This window comes from Trypanosoma cruzi, genomic scaffold, assembly GCF_000209065.1.
Source record: "Trypanosoma cruzi strain CL Brener 1047053516579 genomic scaffold, whole genome shotgun sequence".
Lineage (NCBI taxonomy): Eukaryota > Euglenozoa > Kinetoplastea > Trypanosomatida > Trypanosomatidae > Trypanosoma > Trypanosoma cruzi.
The window spans coordinates 381,916-409,374 of record NW_001849570.1 but is presented as its reverse complement, the minus strand read 5'-3'; the positions used below and the strand labels follow the sequence as shown (position 1 = coordinate 409,374).

The 27,459-nt window shown below is 52.3% G+C and overlaps 5 protein-coding genes and 3 pseudogenes across 5 annotated transcripts, besides 32 other annotated features; 7 read left to right on the top strand and 1 right to left on the bottom strand.

The window, feature by feature from the left end:
- Positions 1–11,870: part of a sequence feature (areas not merged during assembly with more than two copies in the genome that could not be assigned to a particular haplotype) that runs on past the window's edge.
- Positions 252–955: a mobile genetic element.
- Positions 710–935: a mobile genetic element.
- Positions 1,127–1,147: a sequence feature (AT_rich).
- On the top strand, positions 2,319–3,062 carry Tc00.1047053510021.185 (uncharacterized protein; the record flags this gene model as incomplete). The annotated part of the gene is made up of 1 exon (XM_813104.1): positions 2,319–3,062. One exon carries the CDS (start codon positions 2,319–2,321, stop codon positions 3,060–3,062), a length of 744 nt encoding a protein of 247 aa, XP_818197.1.
- Positions 4,160–4,213: a microsatellite.
- Positions 4,796–7,312, top strand: Tc00.1047053510021.180 (trans-sialidase, putative; the record flags this gene model as incomplete). Its single annotated transcript, XM_813100.1, has 1 exon — positions 4,796–7,312. One exon carries the CDS (start codon positions 4,796–4,798, stop codon positions 7,310–7,312), a length of 2,517 nt encoding a protein of 838 aa, XP_818193.1.
- Positions 7,447–7,475: a microsatellite.
- Positions 8,156–8,183: a sequence feature (AT_rich).
- Positions 8,270–8,290: a sequence feature (AT_rich).
- On the top strand, positions 10,993–12,150 carry Tc00.1047053510021.160 (90 kDa surface protein, putative; the record flags this gene model as incomplete). The annotated part of the gene is made up of 1 exon (XM_813099.1): positions 10,993–12,150. One exon carries the CDS (start codon positions 10,993–10,995, stop codon positions 12,148–12,150), a length of 1,158 nt encoding a protein of 385 aa, XP_818192.1.
- Positions 11,871–11,981: a sequence feature (areas merged during assembly that could not be assigned to a particular haplotype. This can correspond to areas where the two haplotypes were merged or to regions with more than two copies in the genome that were merged during assembly.).
- Positions 11,982–15,725: a sequence feature (areas not merged during assembly with more than two copies in the genome that could not be assigned to a particular haplotype).
- Positions 12,431–12,604: a sequence feature (A-rich).
- Positions 12,994–13,028: a microsatellite.
- Tc00.1047053510021.150 lies at positions 13,689–14,621 on the top strand (annotated as a pseudogene).
- Positions 14,771–15,259: a mobile genetic element.
- Positions 14,819–14,841: a microsatellite.
- Positions 15,726–16,793: a sequence feature (haploid, Esmeraldo-like haplotype).
- Tc00.1047053510021.140 lies at positions 16,056–16,685 on the top strand (annotated as a pseudogene).
- Positions 16,415–16,517: a microsatellite.
- Positions 16,418–16,571: a microsatellite.
- Positions 16,794–17,263: a sequence feature (heterozygous, Esmeraldo-like haplotype).
- Positions 16,971–17,028: a sequence feature (A-rich).
- Tc00.1047053510021.130 (mucin-associated surface protein (MASP), putative) lies at positions 17,234–18,553 on the top strand (the record flags this gene model as incomplete). The annotated part of the gene is made up of 1 exon (XM_813098.1): positions 17,234–18,553. The coding sequence occupies one exon, from the start codon at positions 17,234–17,236 to the stop codon at positions 18,551–18,553; it is 1,320 nt and encodes a 439-aa protein (XP_818191.1).
- Positions 17,264–18,135: a sequence feature (areas merged during assembly that could not be assigned to a particular haplotype. This can correspond to areas where the two haplotypes were merged or to regions with more than two copies in the genome that were merged during assembly.).
- Positions 17,982–18,027: a microsatellite.
- Positions 18,136–18,193: a sequence feature (heterozygous, Esmeraldo-like haplotype).
- Positions 18,194–19,527: a sequence feature (areas not merged during assembly with more than two copies in the genome that could not be assigned to a particular haplotype).
- Positions 19,528–20,231: a sequence feature (haploid, Esmeraldo-like haplotype).
- On the top strand, positions 19,764–22,187 carry Tc00.1047053510021.120 (trans-sialidase, putative; the record flags this gene model as incomplete). Its single annotated transcript, XM_813097.1, has 1 exon — positions 19,764–22,187. The coding sequence occupies one exon, from the start codon at positions 19,764–19,766 to the stop codon at positions 22,185–22,187; it is 2,424 nt and encodes an 807-aa protein (XP_818190.1).
- Positions 20,232–21,010: a sequence feature (heterozygous, non-Esmeraldo-like haplotype).
- Positions 21,011–21,245: a sequence feature (areas not merged during assembly with more than two copies in the genome that could not be assigned to a particular haplotype).
- Positions 21,246–22,157: a sequence feature (haploid, Esmeraldo-like haplotype).
- Positions 22,158–26,688: a sequence feature (areas not merged during assembly with more than two copies in the genome that could not be assigned to a particular haplotype).
- Positions 22,312–22,362: a sequence feature (A-rich).
- Tc00.1047053510021.109 lies at positions 26,030–27,169 on the bottom strand (annotated as a pseudogene).
- Positions 26,689–27,170: a sequence feature (heterozygous, non-Esmeraldo-like haplotype).
- Positions 27,171–27,459: part of a sequence feature (areas merged during assembly that could not be assigned to a particular haplotype. This can correspond to areas where the two haplotypes were merged or to regions with more than two copies in the genome that were merged during assembly.) that runs on past the window's edge.
- Positions 27,372–27,453: a sequence feature (T-rich).

The following is a 27,459-nucleotide window of genomic DNA, read 5'->3' as shown; positions in this document are numbered from 1 at the left end:
CAAAGCCGAAGCGTGGGACGACCAGCGCACAAACTCTCTCATTGCTCCCGTAAAGCAAAACACACACACACAGGGAGAGAGAGAGGTCGCCCACTCAATGCAATAAAAACAGTTACGGTGCTCCGCCCATGCAGCCAGGCAGGACGGCAGCGGTGCGTGTGCTGCAAAAGAGAGCACCAACGGGCCTGCATGGGTGTGCATTAATATATACAATGGGCACATTATTTGTGTGCCTCGTGGGGTGAGGTGACGGTGAGGCGTTAAGACACATTATTGAGGACAATCCTAAGTGTATCATTAATTGCGCTTAGGTGTCGTGTGCCGTTAGTACTGATTCTTCTATTCATGGTCGAATAAGTTTTCTGTTCCTTCAAATCCCTGTAACTCTAATATTAATGGAGGAAAATGGAAGAGGAAGTCTTTTTGTTATCATGCAGGCCGAGGTAGTCTCTGTGCGCAGCTTGTTTTTGGTTGCTTTCCCATTTCTCGGTTCACTATGGACATTTGGGTGACAATACTTTGCCACAAGGAGCGGCGAATAAAGGCAGTTCAAAATCACATGCCTTGGCGTGGGAGCTGCAAAGAAAACATGAGTTTTTGGAGTCTCGCGGGATACAAGCATCCTTTGCTTACGTGCGGTCAGCAGAAAACCGCGCAGACGGCATATCGCGTGGTCGCGTGTTTACACTTCAGGACTTGGCGAAGGGGAGCGGCGGGGTCTTGTGACAGGAGGAGTCCAAAGTTTGCCACTTCGTGAGTTATAATATTTCTATTACTAACAAAGTACAACGTGTCATGAGAGTGGCAATCCGAATATATATTCTTGGAGCAGACAATGAGGAGGTGGCGAACCCACGGCTTCTCTATTTAACTTTTCCTTTCATCCATCATGTTTGACTTATTTAGATCATTTCAGGTTGCGGCCAGCAGCCCAGCCCAATATTGCTTTGTATAAGCGGTTGTGGGTTGTTAGTTCTGCCACTGGGACGTTTGGCTTGTAGCAAACTGCGGTAGGCGATTAATAGCTATTTGCTTCTATACGAGCACCTTTGAAGGGGTGTTTGTTCCCTGGTTGCCGGAGCTTTTATTGCGTGCGAGACGTCGGCGTTTGCTCGTTTATTTTCTGTTATTTATTTATTTATATTATCGTGAGGCGCTGTTTTGCTCGATGGGGCGCAGTGTTAGGAAGGAGAACTGTTTGCGCAAACTGGCGTCACGCCGTGCGGTGTGCTTATTGGGAGAACAGCGGTTCTGTTGAACAAATGTTCAACTTGACGGCAAAATACTTTTGTCGGGATGCCGGAGGTAGAAAAAGATATGCTTAGCCCAACACCTGAAAAAGAGTGGCACCATCATTTCGAGTAAAAACCGCTTTTGCTTTAGAATTTATGATCATGAGGGTGTAATTTTCTCTTCGACAAATATGGAAATGAAAAAGCGACGTTGTTGAACTCAACAAGAGACCTTTAATTGTGTAGCTCCTTATTGCATTGTTTCTCGGCTGCGGGGGATCATCGTTCCACCGTGCTAGCTCGGTGGCATGGCGTATCGTGTGCGTTTCACGCCCTCTCCGGGGCCGGGACCTCCTTTTACGTTCCCACTCGGCAGGGCGGACGTGCTCGAAGACGGTGGCCGGCTTGTGGGTTATAAAATTTATTTGGAAAAAAAAACACGATGAACAAGCAACAGAAATGCAATGGACACCTATTTAGCACTCGATTCTGGAAATTTACATTGCGTTCCATTGATTTGGATGGTTGTTTTATGGAACTTGTCTTGGCGATACGAGCTTGGGATTCTTGCACGTGCCGCATGCTTGAGGAAGTGGCGTGTGGAAAATTATTCTTTCCCGACCTGATAGACCATTACCAGAAGCATGGCTTTTTCAAGGCGCGGATCCACGTTGTCTGCCGATGCAGCCGATGAAAGGCGACACACGCATGGAGCCCGCTGGAGAAACCACTTTTGAAGTGAGTTCAGGCCGTTTTTTACACACCGAGTAAATTTCGATCTCTTTTCTCCTGCCCATAGATGCGGGTTTCTGCGAGAGACTTTTTTCTGTAATTGAATATCTATATGAGTGATGAAATCTCTTTTCCATCGCACCCCGCTATTTCCTTTGTACTGTATATATGGAGAAAGAGAGAGAGGGAGGCCTTGTATTTAGTTTACGAATGGGAATGCAAACTGGAAAAGAAGATACTGTGACTTTCTTTCTACGAAGTCCCCACAACCTTATTATTACTGCATGGTTTATTCTCCCTTTCCTGAGAAGCTTCCTTCTGCCCTTTAGGGGAAAGCATACAATCAAACATAACATGAACGAAATTATTACTCGCTTTTTTAGTTGTTCCCCACACTGTAAGCCTGAAGTTCTGGGCCGCATCCTTCATGACGTCGAGAATTTGTGTAACACCTTCCATTTCTACTGTCGTGACGCCACTTGGGGAGTGACACAACAGGAAAAACTTTGCATCTATGGTGGGCTTCCTATTACTATTAAGAAGAGCAACAGTGACCACACTTCTTTAACTCCAGACAGCCGTGAGCAGGCGCCACCACATCGTTATGTCTTGCCCTTGCAGATATGGCTGACGCACTTGTACCCCATTGAGCCTCCTCTGGCGTTTCTCCTCAGCGCGGAACAAGGCTGCAGGATAGCGAGCAACCACAAATACGTTGATGCTACCGGACGTTGTCACACGCCGGAGCTAGCAGCATGGCATCCAGTTTCATCCTCACTTTGTGATGTCGTCAAGAAGCTGGGCCAGTTACTCTCAGCTGAAGGCTTAATTCCGCTTTGTTTTGGTGAAGAAGGCGTCAGCTCACCATCAAAAGGCCATGCGACAGCAGTCTCACTGCGATTGTGTCATGGATTAGAAAATGGTGACGGTGATAAACAGACGGATGAGCATGAGAGGTGCGTGGTGTGCCTTTCTCCCAAGGAAACGGTGCTCGTTCCATGTGGACATTATTGCTTATGCGATGCATGCGCAACAAATGTGACTCATTGCCCTCTGTGTCGTGGGTCGGTCAAGTTCCGTCAGCGTGTGTTTTCATGACAATCAAGGGGTCGTCTATTTGAAGAGAGAGACAAAAGCCGAGACGCCACAAAGTGTTATTGGAAGTTATTCACGCAGTGAAAAGATCCCAAATGGCAATGGCACACCAGTAAAAAAAGAGAAAAGAAAACATGCGCAGTAATATGTTGTCTTTGTCCATTGAAGCCTTGACAATTGCAAGGAACCTCCCTGAATTTCTCTCAGGCTCCTTTGGTGTAACTTGGATTTTGTTTTTCCCGCATTCATTTGAGGAAAACAACAGTAGACTGCTAAAGCATCGTTTTCATTTTAGTTGATGCCAAGCATTTGGACCGCCCCAATCGCATTGCCACCTGCAACCAGCGTCTCTGGGAGGTGGTGGGCTGGTGACGAGACGTCCCCGCTGCCCAGGCACACACGCGCAGCACACGTCTCCTCCTATGAGAGGGCGGCGTTTGACACGGAGTGGGGCCGACATGATGGCACCGCGCCTCCCATGGGCAGAAGCGCCGCGGCGAAATGAAACAAGGAGGGAAGACGCGGAAAAGAGGGAAGCGCGGCGGCCAGGCAGAATGGAAGAAAAAGCCCTTACGACGAAGGAGCGCCCCGCGAGCGGGAGGAAAAAGGCCGTCACGGGCCAAGTTCCCTCCTGCGGCGCGGCCATTTGTTCCACCCGGGCCACGAGGTGTCGCAAAACGATTTTTGCTGGCGGATCTCACGAGCAGCTGGAGGTGTAAAGGTGTCCTCAAGCAGCGCCCACCGAAGTCTTTGCGGAGAAGTTATAGGAACCGCCCTGATGAGAGTGTCTTCACGAAGAACCTCCTTATTCACCGCCTAGTTTTTCCTCCCGGCTATGCCGATCCCGCGGACAACGATTCCGACGGTAGCCACAAGGGAAAAAAGCAGATTTACTTTCAATTTGGATTGACAAGGTAATGTCCGTCACCGCAACCTTCTCCACTGCAGCACCAAGCTGCCCACAGCCGCCGATTTGGGTTTCCAGAACATCGTCTGTTCCGACGCCGTGGGAGTGCGTGTGTGCTATCTGCCTCTCTCTATGCCGTTGCTTTTTTTGGACGCTCTTGTGCCGCACAGCTGCTCTGCAAGTATAGGCACTGACAAACACACAAGCACATGTAAATACACACACACACAAACAAACACACGCCACATCGTACATGCTTTGGAGCGGCGTGAACGCTGAAAACGCACGTACGCACAAGATTCTGGCTGCGGTGGCTTTTGCGAGGAGGAAAAAAGCCTGCAATTCATTTTTCTGCCATGTTGCGGGCGCGGTGTTGGCGGCATGCAGCTGATTGGGTGGTGTGTCATTGAGGGTGCCTGGGATACGTGCGTATTGCTTTCCATTCAACAGAGACACGTGCCGAAGTGTCTCTTTTGCTGCTCATCGGCCGATGTGGGATTTGTCGGCTACGCGGGGTGATGTGCGCCGGCGGTCGAGTGGGTGCGTTGGAGGGACAAGAATTAAACAACCGGCGGCAGCGCTTTATTGCTGCGAGGGGCGGTTGTGCTCTTTTGCATCCCGCTGGTTGTTTTTTCGTGTGTGGGCGTTGCTCTGTGTGTGCTGACGCGTGAATAACGAAATACCCGCCGTGGTTCCTGCTCCTGTTGGTGGTGACCATCGCTGTGTGTTTCCGGTGCACTGTTCTTCTTTCTCTTTTCGTGTGTCTGTGTGCGTGAGTTGTTGTTGTGGGGAGTGACTGCGGCGGGGATGATGGTGCCACTCACTGTGGATGGGTGACGATGCTTACTGTTGTGCTCCTTTTTTTAATTATCCTGTTTTCCTTCATTTTTTTTACTCTCTTACGAAGAAAGAAAGTACTAAACGCTACTGTGAAATTCGAAGGCTCTGTAAGGACCAACAGCACACACACCGCCCACACACAAATATTTATATGCACTCACGTGCTGCTGCAGTGAAGGCACCCCGCACACACAACCGTCACCGCGTGACCGGATCCAGCGGAAGGAGGAGGGAAGGAAGAGAGAGTGAGCTGCAGAGGCCCAACATGTCCCGGCGTGTGTTTACTTCCGCGGTGCTGCTCCTCCTCGTCGTGATGATGTGCTGCGGCAGTGGTGGAGCTGCAGCCACTGAGAACAGTGTTTCAGGGGCAGCACAAGGTCAGGGATCTTCACCGAGTCCATTTTTTGTTTGGAGGGATGTGAACGGAGGAGAAACAGTGAGTTCGCTCCATGTTCCAGTTCTTGTTGAGATGGATGGTGGTGTGTTTGCCGTTGCCGAGGCGCAGTTGAAGGAGGGAGGAAGCAATTTTACTGGGATTGCCTCGGAGCTCCTGGAGTGGACCGATAAGGAATCAAAAGAATTGGATACAACTAAACTGAAGACACAAGTACTGGAGGAATGTCCTGCCGGAAATAAGGGTTGTGCCTCCCAAACACGAGCTCAGGAAGCTTCCCAAAGCCGGACAAAAGTACGTGTGAGCCGGCCAACAACAGTTGTGAATGGGAGTGATATTTACATGTTTGCTGGAGACTACGGTTTTGAAGTTACTGATAAGGCAGCTACTCGTAGCACAGCTGCAGCAGCTAAATGGGGACTTTTGGTGGCTGTGGGAAACGTCAGTAATGATGGGAGCAGCGGTAAAAAAAAAATTTATTGGGAAGACGCTTCCGTTATCCCGTTGACTGATTTTGAAAAACAACACGAATCCTTGACACGGCTGATTGGCAGTGGTGGATCGGGTGTTCAGATGAAGGACGGTGCGCTTGTGTTGCCCGTGGAGGGCACGAAGAAGGATGGAAAAGCCGTTTCGCTGATCATGTACTCCTCAGCCAATGAGAGTGGGAATCTGTCGAAGGGGATGTCTGCCGATGGCTGCAGTGATCCCTCCGTCGTGGAGTGGAGGGAGGGAAAACTCATGATGATGACTGCGTGTGATGATGGCCGCCGCAGGGTGTACGAGTCCGGTGACAAGGGGGATTCGTGGACGGAGGCACTCGGGACACTTTCGCGTGTGTGGGGCAACGACCAAAAGCGACATGAGTGGGGCGTTGGAAGCGGGTTCATCACAGCGACGATTGATAACAGGGACGTGATGCTCGTTACTCTGCCGGTGTATTCAAACAGAAAGGGAAAAGAAAGGGCTGAACTCCATCTTTGGCTGACGGACAATACGCACATTGCTGATATTGGGCCGGTATCCGGCAACGACGAAGTTGCCGCCAGCTCCTTGTTGTACAGAAGTGGAGATAATAAGAAGGAGGAGGAGTTGATTGCACTGTACGAGAAGAAGAAAGGCGATGGAAAAGAACCGTCGTACGGTATGGTCTCTGTGCTTCTGACTGCGCAGCTGAAGCGGGTGAAGAAGGTGCTGACGACCTGGAAGGAAGTGGACGAACGTGTCTCCAAGCTGTGCCTCACTTCACGTGCTGCGGTGAGTGCCTTAACTGAGAATGCCTGCAGCACTGATAAGATCACGGATGGGCTGGTTGGCTTTTTGTCCGGCAACTTCTCTGGTAACACATGGAGGGACGAGTACCTCGGGGTGAACGCCACAGTAAAGAAAGGAACGAATGGGCTGGCAACAGGGTATGCGGATGGAGTGACGTTCCGGGGACCGTGGGCGGAGTGGCCCGTTGGCCGTCAGGGGCAGAATCAGCTGTACCACTTTGCGAACTACAACTTCACTCTTGTGGCGACGGTGTCCGTCCACGGTGAGCCGAAGGGAGATACCCCCATTCCATTGATGGGTGCGACGATGAATGACGGTAAGAATACTGTGCTCCTGGGACTGTCGTACGACAAAGAGGGGAAGTGGCAGGTGCTGTGCGGTGGCAAAACGACCAAGGAACTCCGCAGTAATTGGGAGCCAGAGACAACACACCAAGTGGCCATTGTGCTACGGAACGGCAGCCAGGGCTCCGCGTACGTCGATGGTCAGCGTGTGGGAGATGCGTCATGTGAATTGAAAAACACGGATTCGAAAGGAATCTCCCACTTCTACATTGGAGGGGATGGAGGCAGCGCAGGGAGCAAAGAAGACGTGCCTGTGACCGCGACGAATGTCCTGCTGTACAACCGCCCGTTGGATGACAATGAGATCCGCGTCCTCAACGCAAACAAAATTTCTATTCCAAAGCTGACAGGTCTGAAAACATTGGCGGCAGGAGCAACGGGTGTCGGTACCGCTCGCCACTTTGGGGCAAATGGTGATGGCAGCACTGTTTGCGGAGGCGGACTGCTGCCGCTGCTCCTTCTGCTTGGATTGTGGGGGATTGTCGCTTCTTGAGGTGTGTGTGGCCTCTGCGTGGAACACCTCAGCACAGAATTACTTCCCCATGGGAACAAATTTCACTCATAAATCCTTTTTTTGCGTATTTTAAATTTATTTTCCTGTTTGCTACTTCTTGGTTGGTTTTACTCTTTTTTTTTTTTTTTTTTTTCTTTTTTTTCATTCCCCTCATCTCTTCTTTTTTGCTTTTGGGGGCAATCAATATGGACGTTTTTTTCTTTTCTACTCTTCCCTCTTTTAATTGTTTCTTCTGCACTCTTCCTGTGAGGGGTGCCGTGTGTTTCCCGCCCAACTGCTCCACTCGCACACCCACCGACACGCTCATGACGACGGCCCTGTGCGCCTCGCCTGCTGCACGCATGAGGAGGGGCCGCGACGAACGGCGCGCTGAGGGAGCCGTGACGTGTGGGCGTGCGACGAGGGCCTGTGGGGCGGAGCACACATTTCTTTTCCTCTTGTTTTGTTTCTTTGCGGTCAGGGCGGGCAGACACCCGCAGCGCCACACACACACAGCCACACCCTGCCGCCGTGTTTTTAAGATTTTTTCTTTGCGTGTGCATTTCTCGCGCCGGCAGTCCCTTCGGTGTCGGCCTCGTGAGCATTTCTCTCCTCTCCGATGATTTCCTTTTTTTTTCTTTTGCTGCGCTCACTCTCCCGATGGAGTGACGCGACTGCCGTCATGTCTGCGTGCTTCTCTCAGTCCCCACACACACGAGTGACTGTGCTCTGCGGGCCACACTCACACGCCGATGAGAGGGCTGAGGGGAGCAGCAACACGCAGATGACCCCATGAAATATAAACGATGTTTGGACAAATGGAGGGTCAGACGGTTGAAAGACATTTAAATATCTTTTTAATTTTATTTTACGGGCAAAATATGCAGACAATCTCTGGAGCAAGATGGTAGTTGGTTGCTTTTTTAAATTTGTGTGGAACAGTAATGGACGATTTCGTTTTTTATTTATAATTATTTTGTGTGATGGTGTTTGTGTAAGATGAAGGGGAAATCTTTTTTTGTTTTGGATAAATCCTGTGTGAATTGCCGCTACTTGGGCGGCAGTGCAGTCATGAGTTTGAGCGGTCTTCTTCTTGTTGCTTCCGCCATGCACCTCCGATGCACATTGTTGTGCGTCTCTCCACATAATCTGCTTCCTTTTTTTTACTTTTATGCTTTGTGTTTCTGCAGGCACACACAGACAAGATGCACATTGCAGTGGATTTGAATGCTTCCTTTGCAGTGCATGCTGGCAGTTGCGTGTGGCGGCTGTTGTCTTCCTCCGTGGCTATGAGGAGAAGGGAGGGAGAGGGAGTGCGCAGCTCGAGTCTTCTTTCCTGCGGGTGTAATGCACCGCGTGTGACTGCGCTGAGTTGGGCTCCGTGTCCCACTGAGGGCGGGATGGCTGGAAATTTTGGTGCCGCGTTATGGATGGATGAGGGTCTGCTTGCGCGTGTGCGTTGTGTGGTGGGTGCTCGCTCCGTGTGCGTTGTGTGGTGGCCGCGGGGTTTTGCCATTTCCCTGGGGCTGTAGAGATGAGCTGGGGGAGATGGTGGTGCATGCCTTCTCCTCCTGCATGGTGGGTGGCTGCTGGCGTTGTGTGCCTTTCTTGTGTGGATGCCGTCTTGTGGTGTGTGGACTGTGCGGCTGGGCCTGCTGCCCTCTCGTCATGTTGTCTGCTCTCTCTCGCTGTATCCGCTGCACTTCGTCCCTCTCCCTCTTGTTCCATTCTTTTTTCTTCTGTCTGACCGATCAGCTGACTGGCTCCAGCGACTTCACTACGGGTGACGATGACTGCGATGATAACGGTGTGCGCCGTGTTGGTGTGCGCTGTGTTGGTCCTTGGGCTCTCGTGCTGCTGCTCGTCCATGTGTGTGTGACGGCTGCTGGGAGTCCTGGAGATCTATCTGGTGATGCGGATGCGGCGGTTGTGCCGGTGGATGTGTCGTGTGCTCCGAGTGACGGCAGCCTGAGCTATCGCGTGCATGTGTGTGTGTGTGTGTGGGCGTGGAAGAAGTGTTCTGCTGCCGTTGCTGAGGCTCAGCATGAGAATTATACTTTCAGTGGCTTTGGTGTGCGCATGCATGGCAGGAATGGTGAGCTGGGTGCTGTGTGTCATGTGGCCAATGCGGTGCACACATGTAGCAACTGTGCTGCCAGCTGTGCAACGGAAGAGGAAGAGGCCACCGTTGCCTTCACGATGGACGTGACGACACATAAATACGCCGGCCCTTATGAATTGTGGTGGCGTCAATTTTTCCCCCGATGGAACCATCCATCCGCCTGCACGGAGCAGCGATGCTGACCGGACGGGCATCTGTGAGTTGCCGCCACCCCGTGAAGGGAAGGATGACACAAAATCTGGTGGGACAACTGCGCCGCAAGTTAATGCTGAGCCGTCACGTCAACACGAGGATTGGCGACAGTCTGCGGCGGCTGACGGACCCAACACCGTCGATCCGAGTCCCGCATCCAACACGGAGACCAACACGTCCGAGACGAGGCCTGAGTTTGCCAGCAATCCGAAAGAAGTGATGGTCCCGAATGCATCCAAGAAGAGGCCTTCCTTTGCCAACGGTCCGAGAATATTAGTGGCGCTGAATGCATCGGGGATCATGTCTGTCACTTATGGCGGCAGGGAACACGTTGCTGCGGATAACACGGACGAGGTGAGTGAGCGCAACGCCACCGGACACAAAACTCCTTTCTTTAGTAAATGGCGTTGCGGGCAGTGGATTTGTTGCTGAGGGTGATGCGGGCGGATTGACTCAACGCAATGCCTCTGGACACGAAAACCCCAATTACGAGAATTCACCGCGCAGTATTCCGGGAGCGGTGTGTGTCCCGACGACTGCTTTGCCCTGCTCAACGACGCGAAATTGACACTGCGTGAGTTAACTGTTGATGGCACTGTGCGTGTGTGCGTGTATTGGGTGTTGCTGCTTCTTCTGGGATTGTGTGGAGTTGTGGCGGTCTTCTGAGCCAAAGAGTGTGGAATTGCCACTCCTCACGGAGAACATGTGCCGCGTTCCATGCGTGTTACTTTTTTATTACTTTTTTTTGCTTTTGTTTTTTGTTTTTCTTGGAATGATAAGCACCCTTTTTTATTTAATGGCCAGTTGCTGCACACTCTTATGAGTGACGTGTTTCTCCTCTTTGTTTTGTCTTTTGTTGCCCACACGCGGTGCCGGCCTCACTGCTGTGCGTCCCACGGACTGCACGAAAGGAGGATTGGAGGAACAGGCCGGATGCCGCAATGAAGTGTGAAGGAATGTTGTGTGGGCTGGTGGAGCAGGACGATCTTTTTTTATTTGATTTATTTTCTTGGTGAAGGCATTATGTATACAGACACACACGCTTGTCTTGTGCTGCTTGGCATAAGAAATAAGAGTGCTGCCCGATTGATTTTTTTAGAAGTTTTGGGAGTTTTGTTGGACTCCTATCATTTTTTTTTCCTTTTTTTGTTTTTTCCGCTTTTTAAAGTTCTGGTTTACGGGTCGGTGTGGGAGTTCTGCGGTTGTAATTGTCCCATTTGTCTCTTTTTTGGTGTGCGCTTCTTCTGGCTGCTGCCATTTATTACCATGCGGTGGCTGTGCGTGGTGTAGCTGCTGTCTCTCTCTACTTCCTTTCTCATGCTCCTGCAGATCGAATCCACGTTATTCAACAACGATAGTTTTGACGATGATGCACCGTGTGTTTTGTGTCGTGTTGGTGCTGGCACTGCTGTGCTGCTGCTCGTGCGTGTTTGCCGTGGAGGAGGAGGAGCCGCAGGTGGCGCAGGTGGATGCAGAGTGTGCGGGTGACGGTAATGTTGCGCGTTGGCAGCTCCGTGGGAAGTCATTGTGGTACAACTGCACGACTGCAGCTGCTGGTTTTGGGCAGATGATTTGCGGCATGGGCGTCGGAAACTGTGAGCCCGAGGCTTCACAGAGTCGCACCATAGATGGTGTGAAGGATGCTGTCATCACGATCAACGTCTCCACGTTTACTCCAGACATCCTGAAGAGTTGGTGGGAGCGTAACGTGGAGAAAGCGGCCACCGTTGCAATTGGTGCAGCCAAACCTCCGGAAGGACCTCGGAGCCCTCCAGATGACAATGATTCTCTTGACACTTCCACACCAGATTCTGAATCTCCTGCTGACGCTGAGAGTGCGGCTGGTGCCCCTTCACTGGCTGGAGCTCCGGGTGGCGCTGGTGAAATTGGTCCGGCCACACGTCCGGAAGCAGGCATTCCGGCGGCTCGACAAAAGGAGGCTTCTCGTGGCGCCTTCACAACAAATTCAAAATCTTCTCCTGCTGTCGTTGAGAATTCCACGGATGTCCCCCCTTCTTCTCTACCTGCAACTCCAGGCGGCGCTGGTGCTAATTCTGCTGCTGGCGCTGCGGCCACGACGGATCCTTCTGCTGCGGCCTCGCAAGCGTCGGATTCCGCTCCCTCTGCTGAGCTTCAAGGCCCTTCACGTTCTACTTCTGCTGCTTCTGCTGCATCCGAATCCCCACCAGATCCAAAGCCCACAGAAGGCGGCGAACACTCCTCCCATGACCCTCCAGTGGAGCTGCAGGAAGAGACTGCTGCTGCGCCACCGACTCAGTTGTCCCAGACCGGCGAGGACGGGGGTGCAGCTGGAGGCGCCGAAGAGGACACAGCCGACACCACCGAAACTGCTTCCGGCGAAGGAAATAATATGGCGGCAAGCATGCCGGCTCCTCTTTCCTCTGCGCCCACAACGAACGCGCTGGAGAACAGTGTGGGAACTGACGCCTGCTTCCATGACACCCATCTGCATGCCCTGCCACTGCTTGTTCTGGCTGCACTCACCTACGGGACACTGGGCTGAAGAAGTGAATGCGGGCTATTAAAGCCAGCACTCAACCACGGGATGCTTTGCGCTTCTTTTGTTTTATTGCGTAATAAATAAGAGAAAATAATGATCTTCTGTTCTGCTCCATTTGCTTCAGCTGCGCTGCTTTGTGCTCCATGTTGTTGACCCCTGTATCCGTCACTTGGCACGCATCCCAGACACACTTGTATGCACGACACGCCCACAACTGTTTGAGTGGACCCAATGTTGTGTGTGAATGGGTGCACACTGGAGCCATTCGTCGCAGCTCCTTGTGTTTTGTTTTTTGTAATTTTTACTTTTTTTTTTTTTTGCATTCTATCTTTTTGTTGTTGTTTTGTTGTTACTTGTTTTTTGTGTTCATTTTGCTTGTTTTTTGCTTCCTTCGGGGCGTTGTGAGTTTATTTCATTTTTTAATGGTTTATTTTATTTAAATTTTTTTTTTTTGTTTACTCATCTTTCACTCCACACATCCCTCCTTTTTTGCTTTTGGGGCAATCAATATGGACGTTTTTTTCTTTTCTACTCTTCCCTCTTTTAATTGTTTCTTGCTGCACTCTTCCTGTGAGGGGTGCCGTGTGTTTCCGCCCAACTGCTCCACTCGCACACCCACCGACACGCTCATGACGACGGCCCTGTGCGCCTCGCCTGCTGCACGCATGAGGAGGGGCCGCGACGAACGGTGCACTGAGGAAGCCGTGACGTGTGGGCGTGCGACGAGGGCCTGTGGGGCGGAGCACACATTTCTTTCCCTCTTGTTTTGTTTTCTTTGCGGCCAGGGCGGGCAGACACCCGCAGCGCCACACACACACACACACAGCACACCCTGCCGCCGTGTTGTTTTCTTTTTTTTTTTGTTCTTCTTTTTTTTTTTTGTGGATGGTGTGCTGCCACCGTGTGTGATTGTTGAGGTTTGGGCCGCACCGCATGTACCGCTGCCATCCAGCTGTGCCTCTTGCCGTCCTGATGTGCCTCCCTGTGCTCCTTCTCTTTTCAGCTTCTCCAACAGACACCCACACACATAAGTAGTTGCACAGTGCTCTGCAAGAATGTATTTGCACTGCCGAGTGTGCTTTGCTCGGTGTGTGCTGGCGCGTGACGGACGGTGCCACGATGGTCTCCTCTGGCGATGGCAGTCGCTGTGCTCTCGGCACACACATCCACACACTCTTCCTTGTCTCTTTGTGGAGGTGATTGCAGCAGCAGCAGCGTGGTCTACGGCAGCGGCAGCTGGTGTCTTGGAGAGGGACGAGGCGCCGAGGAACAAGAGGGCGAACCTGCTGGACGCGATTACGATGGCGGATGAAAGCTTTTTCGTTGCCTTTGCTTCGTACATTGCTAAGATTGCGGCGTGTCGCTGCCTGACGGGATGCCTGCACTCGGCACCCTTCGAGGCATTGCGTTGTTTCATTCAGTGTGATTTCACAATCATCATGGCAGCATCTTCCCTCAACGGCTCTGAGTGTGACAATACGAATGACGGCAAAGAGAGCGATGAGGATTATGGTGACGACTTGCACCGAGGGGCGGATTATTTGCGTGTCTTGGCACACGAATCCCAGGAGGGTTTGAATGCCGTCCCCACAATTCCCGGCCTTGCGGAACCGTTGGCCTTCGCGCTGTCACCCGCCGTAATTAGTGCCCCATGCGTTGAGGCTGATCCATTTACCGTGGAGTTCACGCAGCAGGTCTCGAGTGTTTGTGCTTCTGGTCCTGCGTTGGTCCTTTTGCATGTATTTCAGCGTTGACTGGAGTGTGATTTGATTTCTGTGTTGTCCAGGCCGCCGCCTCCAGTTTTCTTTTTGTGCCCAATAAGAAACACTTTGCGTTGCGGTGGATATTTATTTGCGTGGCCGTCGATGCACGTGACGATGCTCAACGGGTGTGTTTTTGTTTGGCGGGCACGAGGGAGACTTCGGTGTGTGCCGACGCCTCCGCGAAAGACTTCGTTGACGGATCGAGGAGAAAATAAGGGAGGTCTGTCCGCTGCATCTCTCAAGGCAGCTGCGAGGCACTCCGGACGCACAGAGTGAATGGATGGATGCCGCGCAGCTGGGGAGACCAGTTTTCTTCTTCACACTTCGTTGCCTGGGGAATCGAGAATCCACAGCGTCACTGCCACCTGCATTTCACTGCTGGGGATCGACTGTTCTGAAGTTGCCCGTCTAATGTGAATCGCAGCGTCAGTGCAGGAAGACGCTTTCACGCATTGCGAGTAGTTGCTCCAGCCTCGAGCTCATCAATATTTACAGCAGGGAGCAATGCATCTTGGTGGCCGGTGACGTTCAGACGAGTGTGTTTCACTTCACCCGCCTCGTATTTGTGGGGACACTGCGCATCGACCCTCCCCAACAGTCCCACCACCTTCACTTTCCCCGCCGACAGCTGCCATCTGCTGACGGTACAGTTGCTTGGCTCCGCCAATAATGCGCTCGTGAAACGTCCTCTCCGCACGCTGCAGGATTATTGCCGTGGAGGAGTTGATGGCATATGGTGCGGGTGTGGCGTCGACGGAGTCATCCACGCATTGTCTTAGAAACATGACTCTGAGTCGTGTCAGTCACGCCGTGTGTACCTTTTCTTGCTGGGAGTCTTGTGGGTGTGCTTGAGTTTTTTTAGGAGCCTGTGTAGAGAATGGTCGCGGGAGAGCTGGCTGCCTTAATGAATGTATATATATATATATATATACCCTGATAGAACGAATATACACTTCTTTAGGACACTTTTCTACCGTATGAGTTTTGGGGAGGCCACGACTTTAGGGAGCCGACAGCGGCCGGATAATTTTTTATTTTTGTTTTTACCATCGCACCCACCCCCTTTTGGTTCCCACCACGCGGCGGGGTCTTGTGGCTGCAGGACCCCAAAAGTCTGCCACGTCGTAAGTAATAAATAAATATATGTATCCTATCCGAATAGAGTGAGCGGGCCACGATTGTGGCTAACGGATGGTATGTATATATAAACATGCGTTTATTTGCCTCGTGTTGAACTTTGAGGATGTGGTGAATCCACTCTTATTCCGTTGATCCCTCACTTATTTCTATCTTGTTTGGTTTCTATTATTGAGAAACTCAGGATTCGGGCAGCGGCTCAGAAGATTATTTTTTATTGTAACACCTTATCAAAGAGAAGCAGGAACAACACAAACCGAATTGTTGGCTGCACCAACACAAGAAACATTCACAAGAGGAAAGAAAAATAATAATTGTGCACCCTGCGGAAATCCCCAACACACAATGCAGGCATGAAGGTTTGCTCTCTGAAAAGACAAAAACAACGCATGCAGACATCTGCCAACATCCAAACAGAAACACAAATAAATGGTTGCTTGCTTTATGCCATTCCTTGCGCTTATATTTGCATTTGCTGCTGCTGCTGTGGTGCCCAGGCCTGCATGAAGCGTTGTGCGCTGAATATGAAGGAAGACCAAAGGTAACTGAATTGTTTTTGTGATGAATATTGGCTGCACTTCCCGTGGACCAGCGATCCACGTGGTGTGCGGGGATCATTCCTTTTTAATTGTTACTTTGCTTTTGTGTTGCTGTGGGCGCTGCACCTCCTCTTGTGCGTGTGCGTACCCTCCGTGAGGGGTGCCGACACGACGGACCGCTCTCGCCGTATGTGCATGCGGTGGAGCCTTGTGTGCCGCTCCTGTTTGCTTCTCCCTCCTACATCTGTGTGTTGGTGTTGCGGCAGGGCTGTGTGTGTGTGCCTGTTGCCGTGGGTTGGAGTGTGTGTCGTGCGTGGTGTGCGGCGTACGGTGCATGCCTGGCTGCCGCCCTCTCCTCATGTGGTGTGCCCTCTGTGTGTGTGTCTGCCGCACCTCTCGTCTCCCCTGTTGCTCTTCATGTCCCTCACTGTGCAGATCAGCTCCACACCACTGAACGACCACACTCACGATGACGACGTGCCGTCTGCTGTGCGCCCTGCTGGTGCTCGTCCTGTGCTGCTGCCCGTCCGTGTGCGCGGCAGGGAGTGAAGTTGCAACTGGTAAATCTGTAAAAGATTCCGTTCCAACAAATTCTATGCCTGTCGACCCAAAGCAGGTAACGGATCCGCTAAGTACAACTCCTTCTCCACCAGAGAATAAACGATGAAGTGGGAGGGACGGAACAGTCACATACAACGGGTACAATAACCGAAAAGCCACAGTCACAAAATACTTCCAGTAATACACAGGGTCAAGATGGTGGGAAGTCTAATAAGCAGACAGAACATACGAATACCGTTATGGCAAATGAACAAAAGAAGGCCGCCGCACCAACTACGACCACGACAACCACTACAACAGCGACGACGACCACCACCACCACAGAGGCACCAAGTACTACGACAACCACGACAACCACCACCACTACCACAGAGGCACCAAGTGATACGGCGAGGAACACAGAGGCGCCAACCACGACGACCACCCGCACACCGTCACGTCTTCGTGAAATGGACGGCAGCCTCAGCAGCTCTGCGTGGGTGTGTGCCCCGCTGCTGCTCGCCGCATCCGCGCTGGCGTACACCACTCTGGGCTGAAGAGGTGTATGCGGGCTGTGCGTGCCAGCACTCAGCCACGGGGATTTGTGTCGGTCAACTGTGGTCCGATGTAAATAAATAAGAGAAAATAATGATTGTGTTTTGCTTCATTTGCTTCCGCTGCCCTGCTGTGTGCTCCATCTTGTTGCCTCCCTGTATCCGTCACGTTGAACGCATCGCAGACACACTTATATGCACGACACGCATACAAATTTTTACGTAGACGCATGTTTGCATGTGGATGCATGCACACTGGCGCCATACTGTGCAGCCCCTTTTATTAAATCTTTTTGTTTCTTTTTTTACTTGTGTTTTTAATTGTTTTGTTTTTCTTTTTTTCTTGCTGATTAATTGCTGCAGGACTGTGTTTGTGTGCCTTTTTTGCCTTTTCACTGATTCCAACTGCCTCATGGTGTGTTTGTTGCTGCTTCTGGGCCGCCATTTGTTGCTGTGGCGTGACTGTTGTTATGCCTTGTCTCTCTTTTTTCTTTCACTCTCCGTTGACGGGGAGTCAGTTTGTGCTGAAGGCTACACGCAAGTGACAGGAGTGATGGCGATGATGATGACTGGCCGTGTGCTGCTGGTGTGTGCCCTCTGCGTGCTGTGGTGCGTCACTGTTTTTGGAATTGCAAGGGACGATCGCTGCGTTGAGGGTGATGGGAACGTCTTGACGCACACGCATAATGGAGGAAATGATAGGGTGCGCCTGAAGGCGGGTTGCGGGTTGATTTCCACCCGAATGGGATTAATAAATGCGGTTGCAGCTGGAGACGGCAGTGAAGGTGGAACTAGTAATGCCCCATTGGACAGTGTGGGAGGAACATCGCCTGGTAGTCTGCTGGCTGGTATTGGGGGCAATGCAGCGCCTGGTGCAGGAGGAGGGAATGGTGCCGCAGGTGCAGCAACACCATCCCTGCCGGTGTCTGGGCCTGGAGTGTCAGGGACAGGTGATGAAGGCGGGCAGTTACCTGCGGCTGATCAAAAATGGAATGAAAAAAATAAAGTGAATCCCGGCAGCAATGCGGCAGCTGACCCCCAAGAACAAACCAACGATCAATTGTCCTCTCCATCTGGCAGCAGTCCCACTCGTTCTGGTGAAAACCCCTCTTCCAAGGATACTGATGAAATTAACCAATTGCCCAAGGGCACGGAGACAAAGGGAGATGCCGATCGTCAGGATAAAAATGGAAGTGATGAAGCGGTAGAGGAAGAGGATGGGGACAAAGACAAGGGAAAAAAACAAGAAAAAAACACATTACAGCCCGAGACACAAGAGGGTCAACATAATGGAGGAGGAACACCACCACCATCATTACCCGCACTACCACTGCCACTACCGCCATCGGGTGTACCTGCACCATCATCAACAACAGGTGAAGGAAGCCCACCAACGGAACCAAAAAACTCACAGAATCAAAAAAAAGTAACGAACGAAGCCACGCCGTCAGGACCCAAAATGGAATCCGAAGCACCGGAACAGCCTTCAGGGGATGCTACACAAGGGCAGCACAGTCATGACACGGACACAGAGGATTCGACGAAGAATGCAGCAGCCGGCAGTCCAGCAGAACCAACATCCTCATCTACCTCTACAAGTGGCAGCGGTGATCATTTCCAGAATAAGGCAGATGAGGATGATGCTCAAAGCTCTGAAGGACAACACGACAGCCTTGAAACTGGCAATACCAACGTTGTTCCAACACTCAGTGAGACAGCACCACAAACAGCAAAAACAATCACCGCCCGGATAAATGGTACGGCGACGCCTGGCGACAGTGACGGCAGCACCGCGGTTTCCCACACCACCTCCCCTCTTTTGCTTCTTCTTGTTGTTGCGTGTGCGGCTGCAGCTGTGGTGGTGGCCGCGTGAGAGTGAGGGAGAGAGAGCCGTGCACCGCCCGCACACACACTCGTCCTTCACTCTGTGTGTGTGTGTCCCCTTGCATGGACTCTCGCCCTCACCTCACCCCACGAAGCACACACATAATGTGCCCATTGTATATATGCATGCACACCCATGCAGGCCCGTTGGTGCTCTCTTTTGCACCACACGCACCGCTGCCGTCCTGCCTGGCTGCATGGGCGGAGCACCGTAACTGTTTTTGTTTTGTTTCCATTGCATTGAGTGGGCGACCTCTCTCTCTCTCTCCCTGTTTGTGTGTTGCTTTACGGGAGCAATGAGAGTGTGTGCGCTGGTCGTCCCACGCTTCGGCTTTTTGTTTTGTTTTTCATTGTTTTGTGGTTGAGTGCACCCATTCTGCGTGTGTTTGTGTGATGATATGAGGAATTTGCGTGTGTGCTATCTGCCTCTCTCTGCCGTTGCTTTCTTCTGACTCTCTTGTGCCTCACAGCTGCTCTGCAAGTATAGGTGCTGACAAACACACACGCACATTATTCTGGCATCAGCGGCCCTCGCGGGGAGGGAAGACGTGAGTCCGCAACGCGTCCCGGCGAGGTAATGCGGTTGTTATTTTGGCGGCGTGCAGAAAGTGGATTGTGTGGCATTGAGGGTGCCTGGGATGAATGTCTGTTGACTCTCTTCCAACAACTGTACGTGCCGAAGTGTCACTGCCGCCGTGAATTTGGCGACGAAAGATTCTTCGCCTGTGCGGGGTGATGTGCACGGACGGAGAAGCGGGTGTGCTGGAGGAACCAACAGTAACATGACCGGCGACAGCGCTGTATTGCTGCGAAGGGCGGTTGTGCTCTTTTGCGTCCCGCTGGTTGTTATCGTGTGGGCGTCGCTCGGTGTGTGCTGACGCGTGAATAACGACACACCCGCCGTGACTCCTGCTGGTGGTGGTGGCAGTCGCTGTGTGTTTCCGGTGCACTGTTCTTCCGCCTCGTTCCGTGTGTCTGTGTGCGTGAGTTGTTGTTGTTGGGAGTGACTGCGGCGGGGATGATGGTGCCACTCACTGTGGGTGGCGGTGCTTATTCTTTCATCCCTTTTTATTAGCCTGTTTTTCTTTATTTCTTTCACTCTCTTACGAAGAAAGCAAACAAGCACTAATCGCTACTGTGAAATTCGAAGGCTCTGAAAGAAACAACAGCACACACACCGCCCACACACACATATTTATATGCTCTCACGTGTTGCTGCAGTGAAGGCACCCCGCACACACAACCGTCGCCGCGTGACCGGATCCAGCGGAAGGAGGAGGGAAGGAAGAGAGAGTGAGCCGCAGAGGCCCAACATGTCCCGGCGTGCGTTTACTTCCGCATTGCTGCTCCTCATCGTGATGATGTGCTGTAGCACTGGTTTGGTTGCGGAAGGTGATGGGCTAGCGTCAGGTCAGGAACCTTCACCGAGTCCATCTTTTGTTTGGAGAGACACGACAGCTGATGAAACAGTGAGTTTGCTCTATGCTCCCAGTCTTGTTGGGTTGAATGGTGGCGTGTTTGCCGTTGCCGAGGCGCAGTGCAGAAGTAATGGTTTCATTTTTTCTTGCATTGCTTCACAATTTATAAAGTTGGGAGACAAAAAGCCAAAAGACCTGGAAACAACTCAAGTGAAAACAGAAGTACTGCAGAAATGTTCTTCCGATAAAGAAGGAAAATGTCAGTCCCAGTCAGAGAAAAAGGATGATTCCCGAAGCCGGACAAGAGTACATTTGGGCCGACCAACAACAGTTGTGGAGGGAAATGATATTTACATGCTTGCTGGAGTCTACATAAATGAATATGTCCCTAGTTGTAAAGTGGATGCGTCTGACGCGGCTCCATGGGGTCTTTTGCTGGTGAAGGGGAACGTCAGTGGTAATGAGGAAAATGACCAAAGAATTTATTGGAATAATACCCTCAGTATCCCCTGCAATGTTATTGGTGAAAATGACGACTCGTTGACAGGACACATTGGCGGTGGTGGATCGGGTGTTACGATGAAGGACGGTACGCTTGCGTTCCCGTTGGAAGCCGTGAAGAAGGATGACACAGAAAAAGATGGAAAGAATAAAAATGTTTCGCTGATAATATACACCTCCAAGGATAATAATGATTGGAAGCTGTCGAAGGGGATGTCTGCCGATGGCTGCAGTGATCCCTCCGTAGTAGAGTGGGAGGAGGGAAAACTCATGATGATGACTGCGTGTGATGATGGCCGCCGCAGGGTGTACGAGTCCGGTGACAAGGGGGATTCGTGGACGGAGGCCCTCGGGACACTCTCGCGCGTGTGGGGCAACAACCAAAAGCGACATGAGTGGGGCGTTGGAAGCGGTTTCAGCAAAGCGACGATTGAGAACAGGGACGTGATGCTCGTCACTCTGCCGGTGTATGCCAAGAAGCACGAAAACGAAAATGAAAAGGGTGAGCTCCATCTTTGGCTGACGGACAACACGCACATTGTTGATATTGGGCCGGTATCCGGGGAAGCTGAGGACGTTGCCGCCAGCTCCCTGCTGTACAAAAGTGCTGGAAGTGGAAATAATAATAATGAGGAGTTGATTGCACTGTACGAGAAAAAGAAGGGCGGTGGGGAAAAACCATCATCACTCGGCATGGTCTCTGTGCTTCTGACTGAGCAGCTGAAGCAGGTGAAGGAGGTGCTGGTGACCTGGAAGAAAGTGGACGAACGTGTCTCCAAGCTGTGCCCTTCAACTGCTGCGACGAATCCCTCAACTGGCAATGGCTGCAGCGCTGTTAAGATCACGGATGGGCTGGTTGGCTTTTTTTCCGGCAACTTCTCTGATAACACATGGAGGGACGAGTACCTCGGAGTGAACGCTACAGTAAGTAATAAAGATGGTGGGGTGGAGAAAACGGAAAATGGCGTGACATTTAAAGGACGTGGTGCGTGGGCGGAGTGGCCTGTTGGCAGTCAGGGGGAGAATCAGCTGTACCACTTTGCGAACCACAACTTCACTCTTGTGGCGACGGTGTCCATCCACGGTGAGCCGAAGAGTGGCAGCGTCCCATTGATGGGTGTGCGTGCAGGCAGTGACGGAGGAACGAAACTTATGGAGTTGTCGTACGGCAGCGGAAAGAAGTGGCAGGCGCTGTGCAGTGACGGAACAACCGCGGAGCACAGCAGCACTTGGGATCCACAGAGACAATACCAAGTGGCCATCGTGCTACGGAACGGAAAACAGGGCTCTGTGTACGTCGATGGTCAGCGTGTGTGTGAGAGTATGCGAAGTAAATTGGAAACTACAGAATCGAAAGGGATTTCCCACTTCTACATTGGAGGGGATGGAGTCAATGCAGAGAACACAGCGGGTGACGAAGGTGTGTCTGTGACTGTGAGGAACGTCCTGCTGTACAACCGCCCGTTGAAGTTTACTGGTGGGAGTGCCGATTTGGAAGAAGATATTGCATCACCCTCTGAGGCTCCAGTGGAGCAAGCGGCCTTGCAGCAGTCTCGAAAGAAAAGTGAAGAACAGCAAGTGCCGGCAGTTTCGAGCTCCCATGCCGTTGGAGAAACAACAGGCGACGGCGGCATTGTGCGTGGGAGCGGACTGCTGCCGTCGCTTCTTCTGTTGTTGGGACTGTGGGGGTTTGCGGCTCTGTGAGGAGTGACTGGCTGCCGCGTGGAATACCTGCGACCTCCCGAGAACAGAAATACTATTCCCATAGGAACAAATTTCCCTCATAAAATCTTTTTTGAGCGTATTTTAAATTTGTTTTCCTGTTTGCTTCTTTTTGGTTTTTTTCTGTTCGTTTTTTTTTTTTTTCTTTTTTTTTTTTCTCATACCCCTTTTAATTGTTTCTTCTGCACTCTTCCTGTGAGGGGTGCCGTGTGTTTCCCGCCCAACTGCTCCACCCGCACACCCACTGACACGCTCATGACGACGGCCCTGTGCGACTCGCCTACTGCACGCATGAGGAGGGGCTGCGACGAACGGCGCGCTGAGGGAGCCGTGACGTGTGGGCGTGCAACGAGGGCCGGTGGGGCGGAGCACACATTTCTTTCCCTCTTGTTTTGTTTTTATTGCGGCCAGGGCGGGCAGACACCCGCAGCGCCACACACACACACACACAGCCACACCCTGCCGCCGTGTTTTTTTTTGTTTTTGTTTTTTTGCTTATGTGTTTGCTGCCACCGTGCGTGATTGTTGAGGTTGGGGCCGTACCGCATGTATCGCTGCCATCCAGCTATGCCTCTTGCTGTGTTGATGTGCCTCCCTGTGCTCCTCTTCTTTTCTGCTCTTCCAGCAAACACACATAAGTAGTTGCACAGTGGTCTGCATGAATGCTCTTGGCGACAGCGGGGCGTGGGCTGACGTCCCGTGCTGAAATGATGACGCGGCTGCACGATGCCCGCCACGTGTGAAGATGTTGCCTGCTCTTGGGGACATTCTCCTCTCCTCGTTTTTTTTTGCTCTGCCGGGTGCGAGCGTTGCTCTTTGTGTGCTGGCGCGTGACGGACTGTGCCACGATGCCCTTCTCTGACGATGACAGTCGCTGTGTTCTCGGCACACACCCACACACTCTTTCTTGTCTCTCTGTGGGAGTGATTGTGGCAGGGCATTGCTGCGAGCGTGATGGGGACCACGACGGCGTCACCCCTCGAGAAGGTCCCGCGCTCTGTTGGTTGTGGAGAGGGGCGAGGCGGTTTGCCTGCAGCCCGACTGACAGAACCACACAGTCGTTGCATTGCGGTCACTCCGTCGGCATCATCCGCTGCGGTGGTGTCCGCAAGAGCCGCAGCTCCGATGAGGATGGCCTTGTAGTTATCTGGCAGCTCAGAACTTCAGGCCATTCGCCCTTCAGGATTGCTCTTGCTGCTCGACTAGCGCAGCACCAGCCCGGCATGGTTCTTCTGCAGGAGTGCAGGCACGAGAGTGCCCCAGCGACGAGGCTCATTGGCTGCAGTGTCTTCCACCAGGCCTGCAGTGGGCGTGCCGGTGGCGTGGTCTTCTTGGTGCGCCACACCTTGCCGTGCGAGCACCTGTTGCTCGTGGCACCAACTGCGTGGAGACCACCGCCTTCCGCGTGCGCCTACAGGCCTGCTCCAGCATGTACTTGGTGAACCTCTGCAGCCTTCCAACGGCAATTGCTCAAACTGCTCACTTTGCGAGCAACATTCGTCGCTGAGGCCTCGCAGCGGTTACTTGCGACCTGAATTCACACCATGAGCCACGGGACGGTTGCTCACCATCAACGACGGCAGGAGAGGACCTCGCCGCCACCCCAAGCGGCATGGACTCTGAGCTGTCCGACGACCCGGCACAGGCAACGTGGATCAGCGGCTGCAGCGTCTCGTTTCCCGACGTGACTGCGCAACGCGTACTGCGTGTCTCCCACTGGACGTCCACCCGTTTACATGGACTCGGACCACCATCTGCCATCCCACACTGCAGGGACGGAGGACGGCATCCCGCGACAGGCAGGCATGCTGCCACGACGGAAACATGTCGCCATTTCCCTGCGTGAAGCTGACTGTGATGCTTCCACCTCGGCGTGTGCAACGTCTCTGGCCACTGTGACCACATGGTTGGAGATGCACCGAGGCACCGTACGAGTAGCAGCCGTGACAGTCCCACAGGAACCTGGACGGACGGAATGTAGCAGGCCGAGTGTGTTGCAGCGGCAGCCTGCCCCGAGCTGAAATGCACCGCAAACGGGAGGACCGCAATTATGCCCTCCGCCGTGGCTTCTCCATGCTGTCAGAGGTCCGTGCGAAACAGCTTGGTGCCCTCTCGAGCCAAGGCCTGTGATACCCTGAGGCATGGCAGCGCCACGTTCCTGCCCTCTGGGATCGACTGTGCTGCGGTGCTGTTGGGGCCGCGTCTGTGCTCTGCCTCCACCGGAACCTCTTCCCGACGTGAGCATCGCCACTCCTTGCCGACCAACAAGCGGCTGATGGACGTCCTCCTGCCCACTCCTCGGCAGACCGGCACGCGCCCTGCAGATCACAAGCAACCCTTTATGTCGGTGGTGCTGCTCCTCCCACACTGAAGAGGCAGGACCACCCCGACCTCCTCCGGAACCTCCACCTGGCGTGTCGACGGCACCTCCTCGGAGAACGACGAGCAGCAGATCAACGTCGTCCTGCCCAAGCTGCAGCAGCGTCTTCTCGTCCGTCCACAATATGAAGGCACACGCCCGACGCACTAACCCTGGCACTCCAATCGTTGGAGAAGGTCTCACATGTGGATTCTGCGACAGCTCCACGGTCTTCCCAACAGGTGCCTCACGCGCAGGTCACTACCGAAAATGTCAGGCGTATCAACGAGCAAAAAACGGACAACGCACCTCTGCAAGCTCCAATGACAGCCATAGCCCTTCAGCCACTCCTCTGCTGCAACCCCCACCAGCCGCTGAGCCCCCGACAATCCACGGAAGGCCCTGCCGCACATGCTGTGGGAATGCCGCCGTCCTCGAAAACTCAGCATCCGACTGTTTGGGAACACCCTCTCGCACGACAGCATCGTTCAAGAAGGAAAAACTGGCCACATCGCTACGGACAGCCCGCAGGCAATTAACGAAAAGTGGCAGCAAAGTATAACAAAACAAACATTTCCCTTTTCTCAGCATAGAAAAAAGTCACCTTCACACTCGCAATTGCCACCAATGAATTCATTGCGTAATACCGCTCTGAGCTGCAATAATTCCTGGTACCATCCATGTCCCTTGTCGACACATTGATGCGGGTGGGCGCCCATCCATTCCTCCCAATGACGCTGCATGTCTGCGACGCACCCTCAGATCCAAAAGGCACGTCCCTCACCACAGCCGGGATCGACTTCGCCCTGTGGGCACGCATCGCTTTGTCAGAGGAGCAGGAGCACGTCAGGCTGGCAGCAAAGCACCTGCCAGCACAACCAGAAGCACCAGCAGCACTGCAGACCGTGGGGTGACGTGGATCAACCGACACATGCTGTACGTAAAAGAAAAAAACACTTAATGGCTTGACACGGATAAGAAACACTGACAATATCTCAAAAAAAAAAAAAAATACAAAAAGAGAATTTGGGCGTACGCAGTCAAAGCAACCCACCAATTCAAAAAAAAAGTAATGGGTACACTCAACCACAACACAAGCAAAACAAAAAAAGAAAAGAAGCCGAAGCGTGGGACGACCAGCGCACACACTCTCATTGCTCCCGTAAAGCAAAACACACACACAGGGAGAGAGAGAGGTCGCCCACTCAATGCAATAAAAACAAAAACAGAAACAGTTACGGTGCTCCGCCCATGCAGCCAGGCAGGACGGCAGCGGTGCGTGTCGTGCAAAAGAGAGCACCAACGGGCATGCATGGGTGTGCATGCATATATACAATGGGCACATTATGTGTGTGCTTCGTGGGGTGAGGTGAGGGCGAGAGTCCATGCAAGGGGACACACACACACAGAGAGGGAGAAGGACGAGTGTGTGTGCGGGCGGTGCACGGCTCTCTCTCCCTCACTCTCACGCGGCCACCACAGCAGCAGCAGCCGCACACGCAACAACAAGAAGAAGCAAAAGAGGGGAGGTGGTGTGGGAGACCGCGGTGCTGCCGTCACCGTCTGCTGTGGTCTCTGTATTGCTTGCTATATGTGTGGCGTTGCTTGCTGCCGTGGGCACTTCACTGTTGGCTGCTGCGGTTTTTGTTGAGCCTGAATTTGCTGTAGAGTTGGTTTTGAAAGCATTCTGCTCCACGTCTTCGGCGGATAGCTTGACGCCGTCCTTGTTGAATCCACCCGCATCATGAGTGGTTGACGTGGTGGTTGTGGCAGTGTTGGTCCCCACAGCTGGTAAGGCTGCAAGGCTGCTGTCACCACCGCCAGAATTCTCCTTTTTGTATCGGTATTGTTGAGTGCTGTTGTTGTGGATCCTGCGCTGTCAGTGTCGGCAGCAGTATTGACCTGCGGTGCGCCGCCATTTGAAGAAGTGTCCTCATCAACAGAGGTCTGAGTGTTACCACTGGCGGAGTCAGGCTGTGAAGCTCCACCTTCGCTGCCATCGTTATCATTTAACGTATTCTGCATATTATCTCTCTGCACTGTGCCAATGCCGACACCAGAGATATCTGCTGAACTCACTGTCTCCTGGTTTGCCTTTGATGGTGAAGATGAGGATGAATGATCTTCTTGTATCGTAATTTTGGATTCTTTTTGTTTCGCTGGATCTTGCAGTAATGTTTCCCCATCCTGAGTCCTTCCCTGTACTTCCTGTTTTTCCGAGTCGTATCCTTTTCTGAAGAGCCAGAACTCCCGCGGTTTTGAACTTCATTATGTTCGCCTTGGCCAACAAGAACGGAAGGAAAGGTACTTACAATTTCTGAGCCCTTATTGCACTTCGAAGACTTTTTTGAATCATTCTTGCAGGTCTCTTTCTCCGGCAAAGTCGCTGAATCATGATTTTGACCTTCCCCTAAAGGTTTTGGGTCTTCATTGTCATTACTTTTTGGCAAATCACTGCCTTTTTGGGGGGCCGGCGCAATTATCGGGTTTTCAACTGCAGGCTCAAAAGAAAGGGTTCCCAAATTTTCACATCTACCGCAGCACCGCACCACAGCACGCAGAGGGCACACACCAGCAGCACACGGCCAGTCATCATCATCGCCATCACTCCTGTCACTTGCGTGCAGCCTTCAGCACAAACTAACTCCCTGTCAACGCAGAGCAAAAAAAAAAAAAAGTCACAAAACCACACACAGTCACCACACAGTGACAAATGGAAGCAGCCCAGCGCACATATCCGGAGGCAGTTGAAATCAGTGAAAGGGCAAGAAAAAAAAACAATACACACAGCCCCACAATAATTGATCAACAAGAAAAACATAAAAAAAAACAATTAAAAGCAAAAAACAGTAAACAAACAGCAATAAAGTAAAAAAAATTAAAAACAAACAGCTG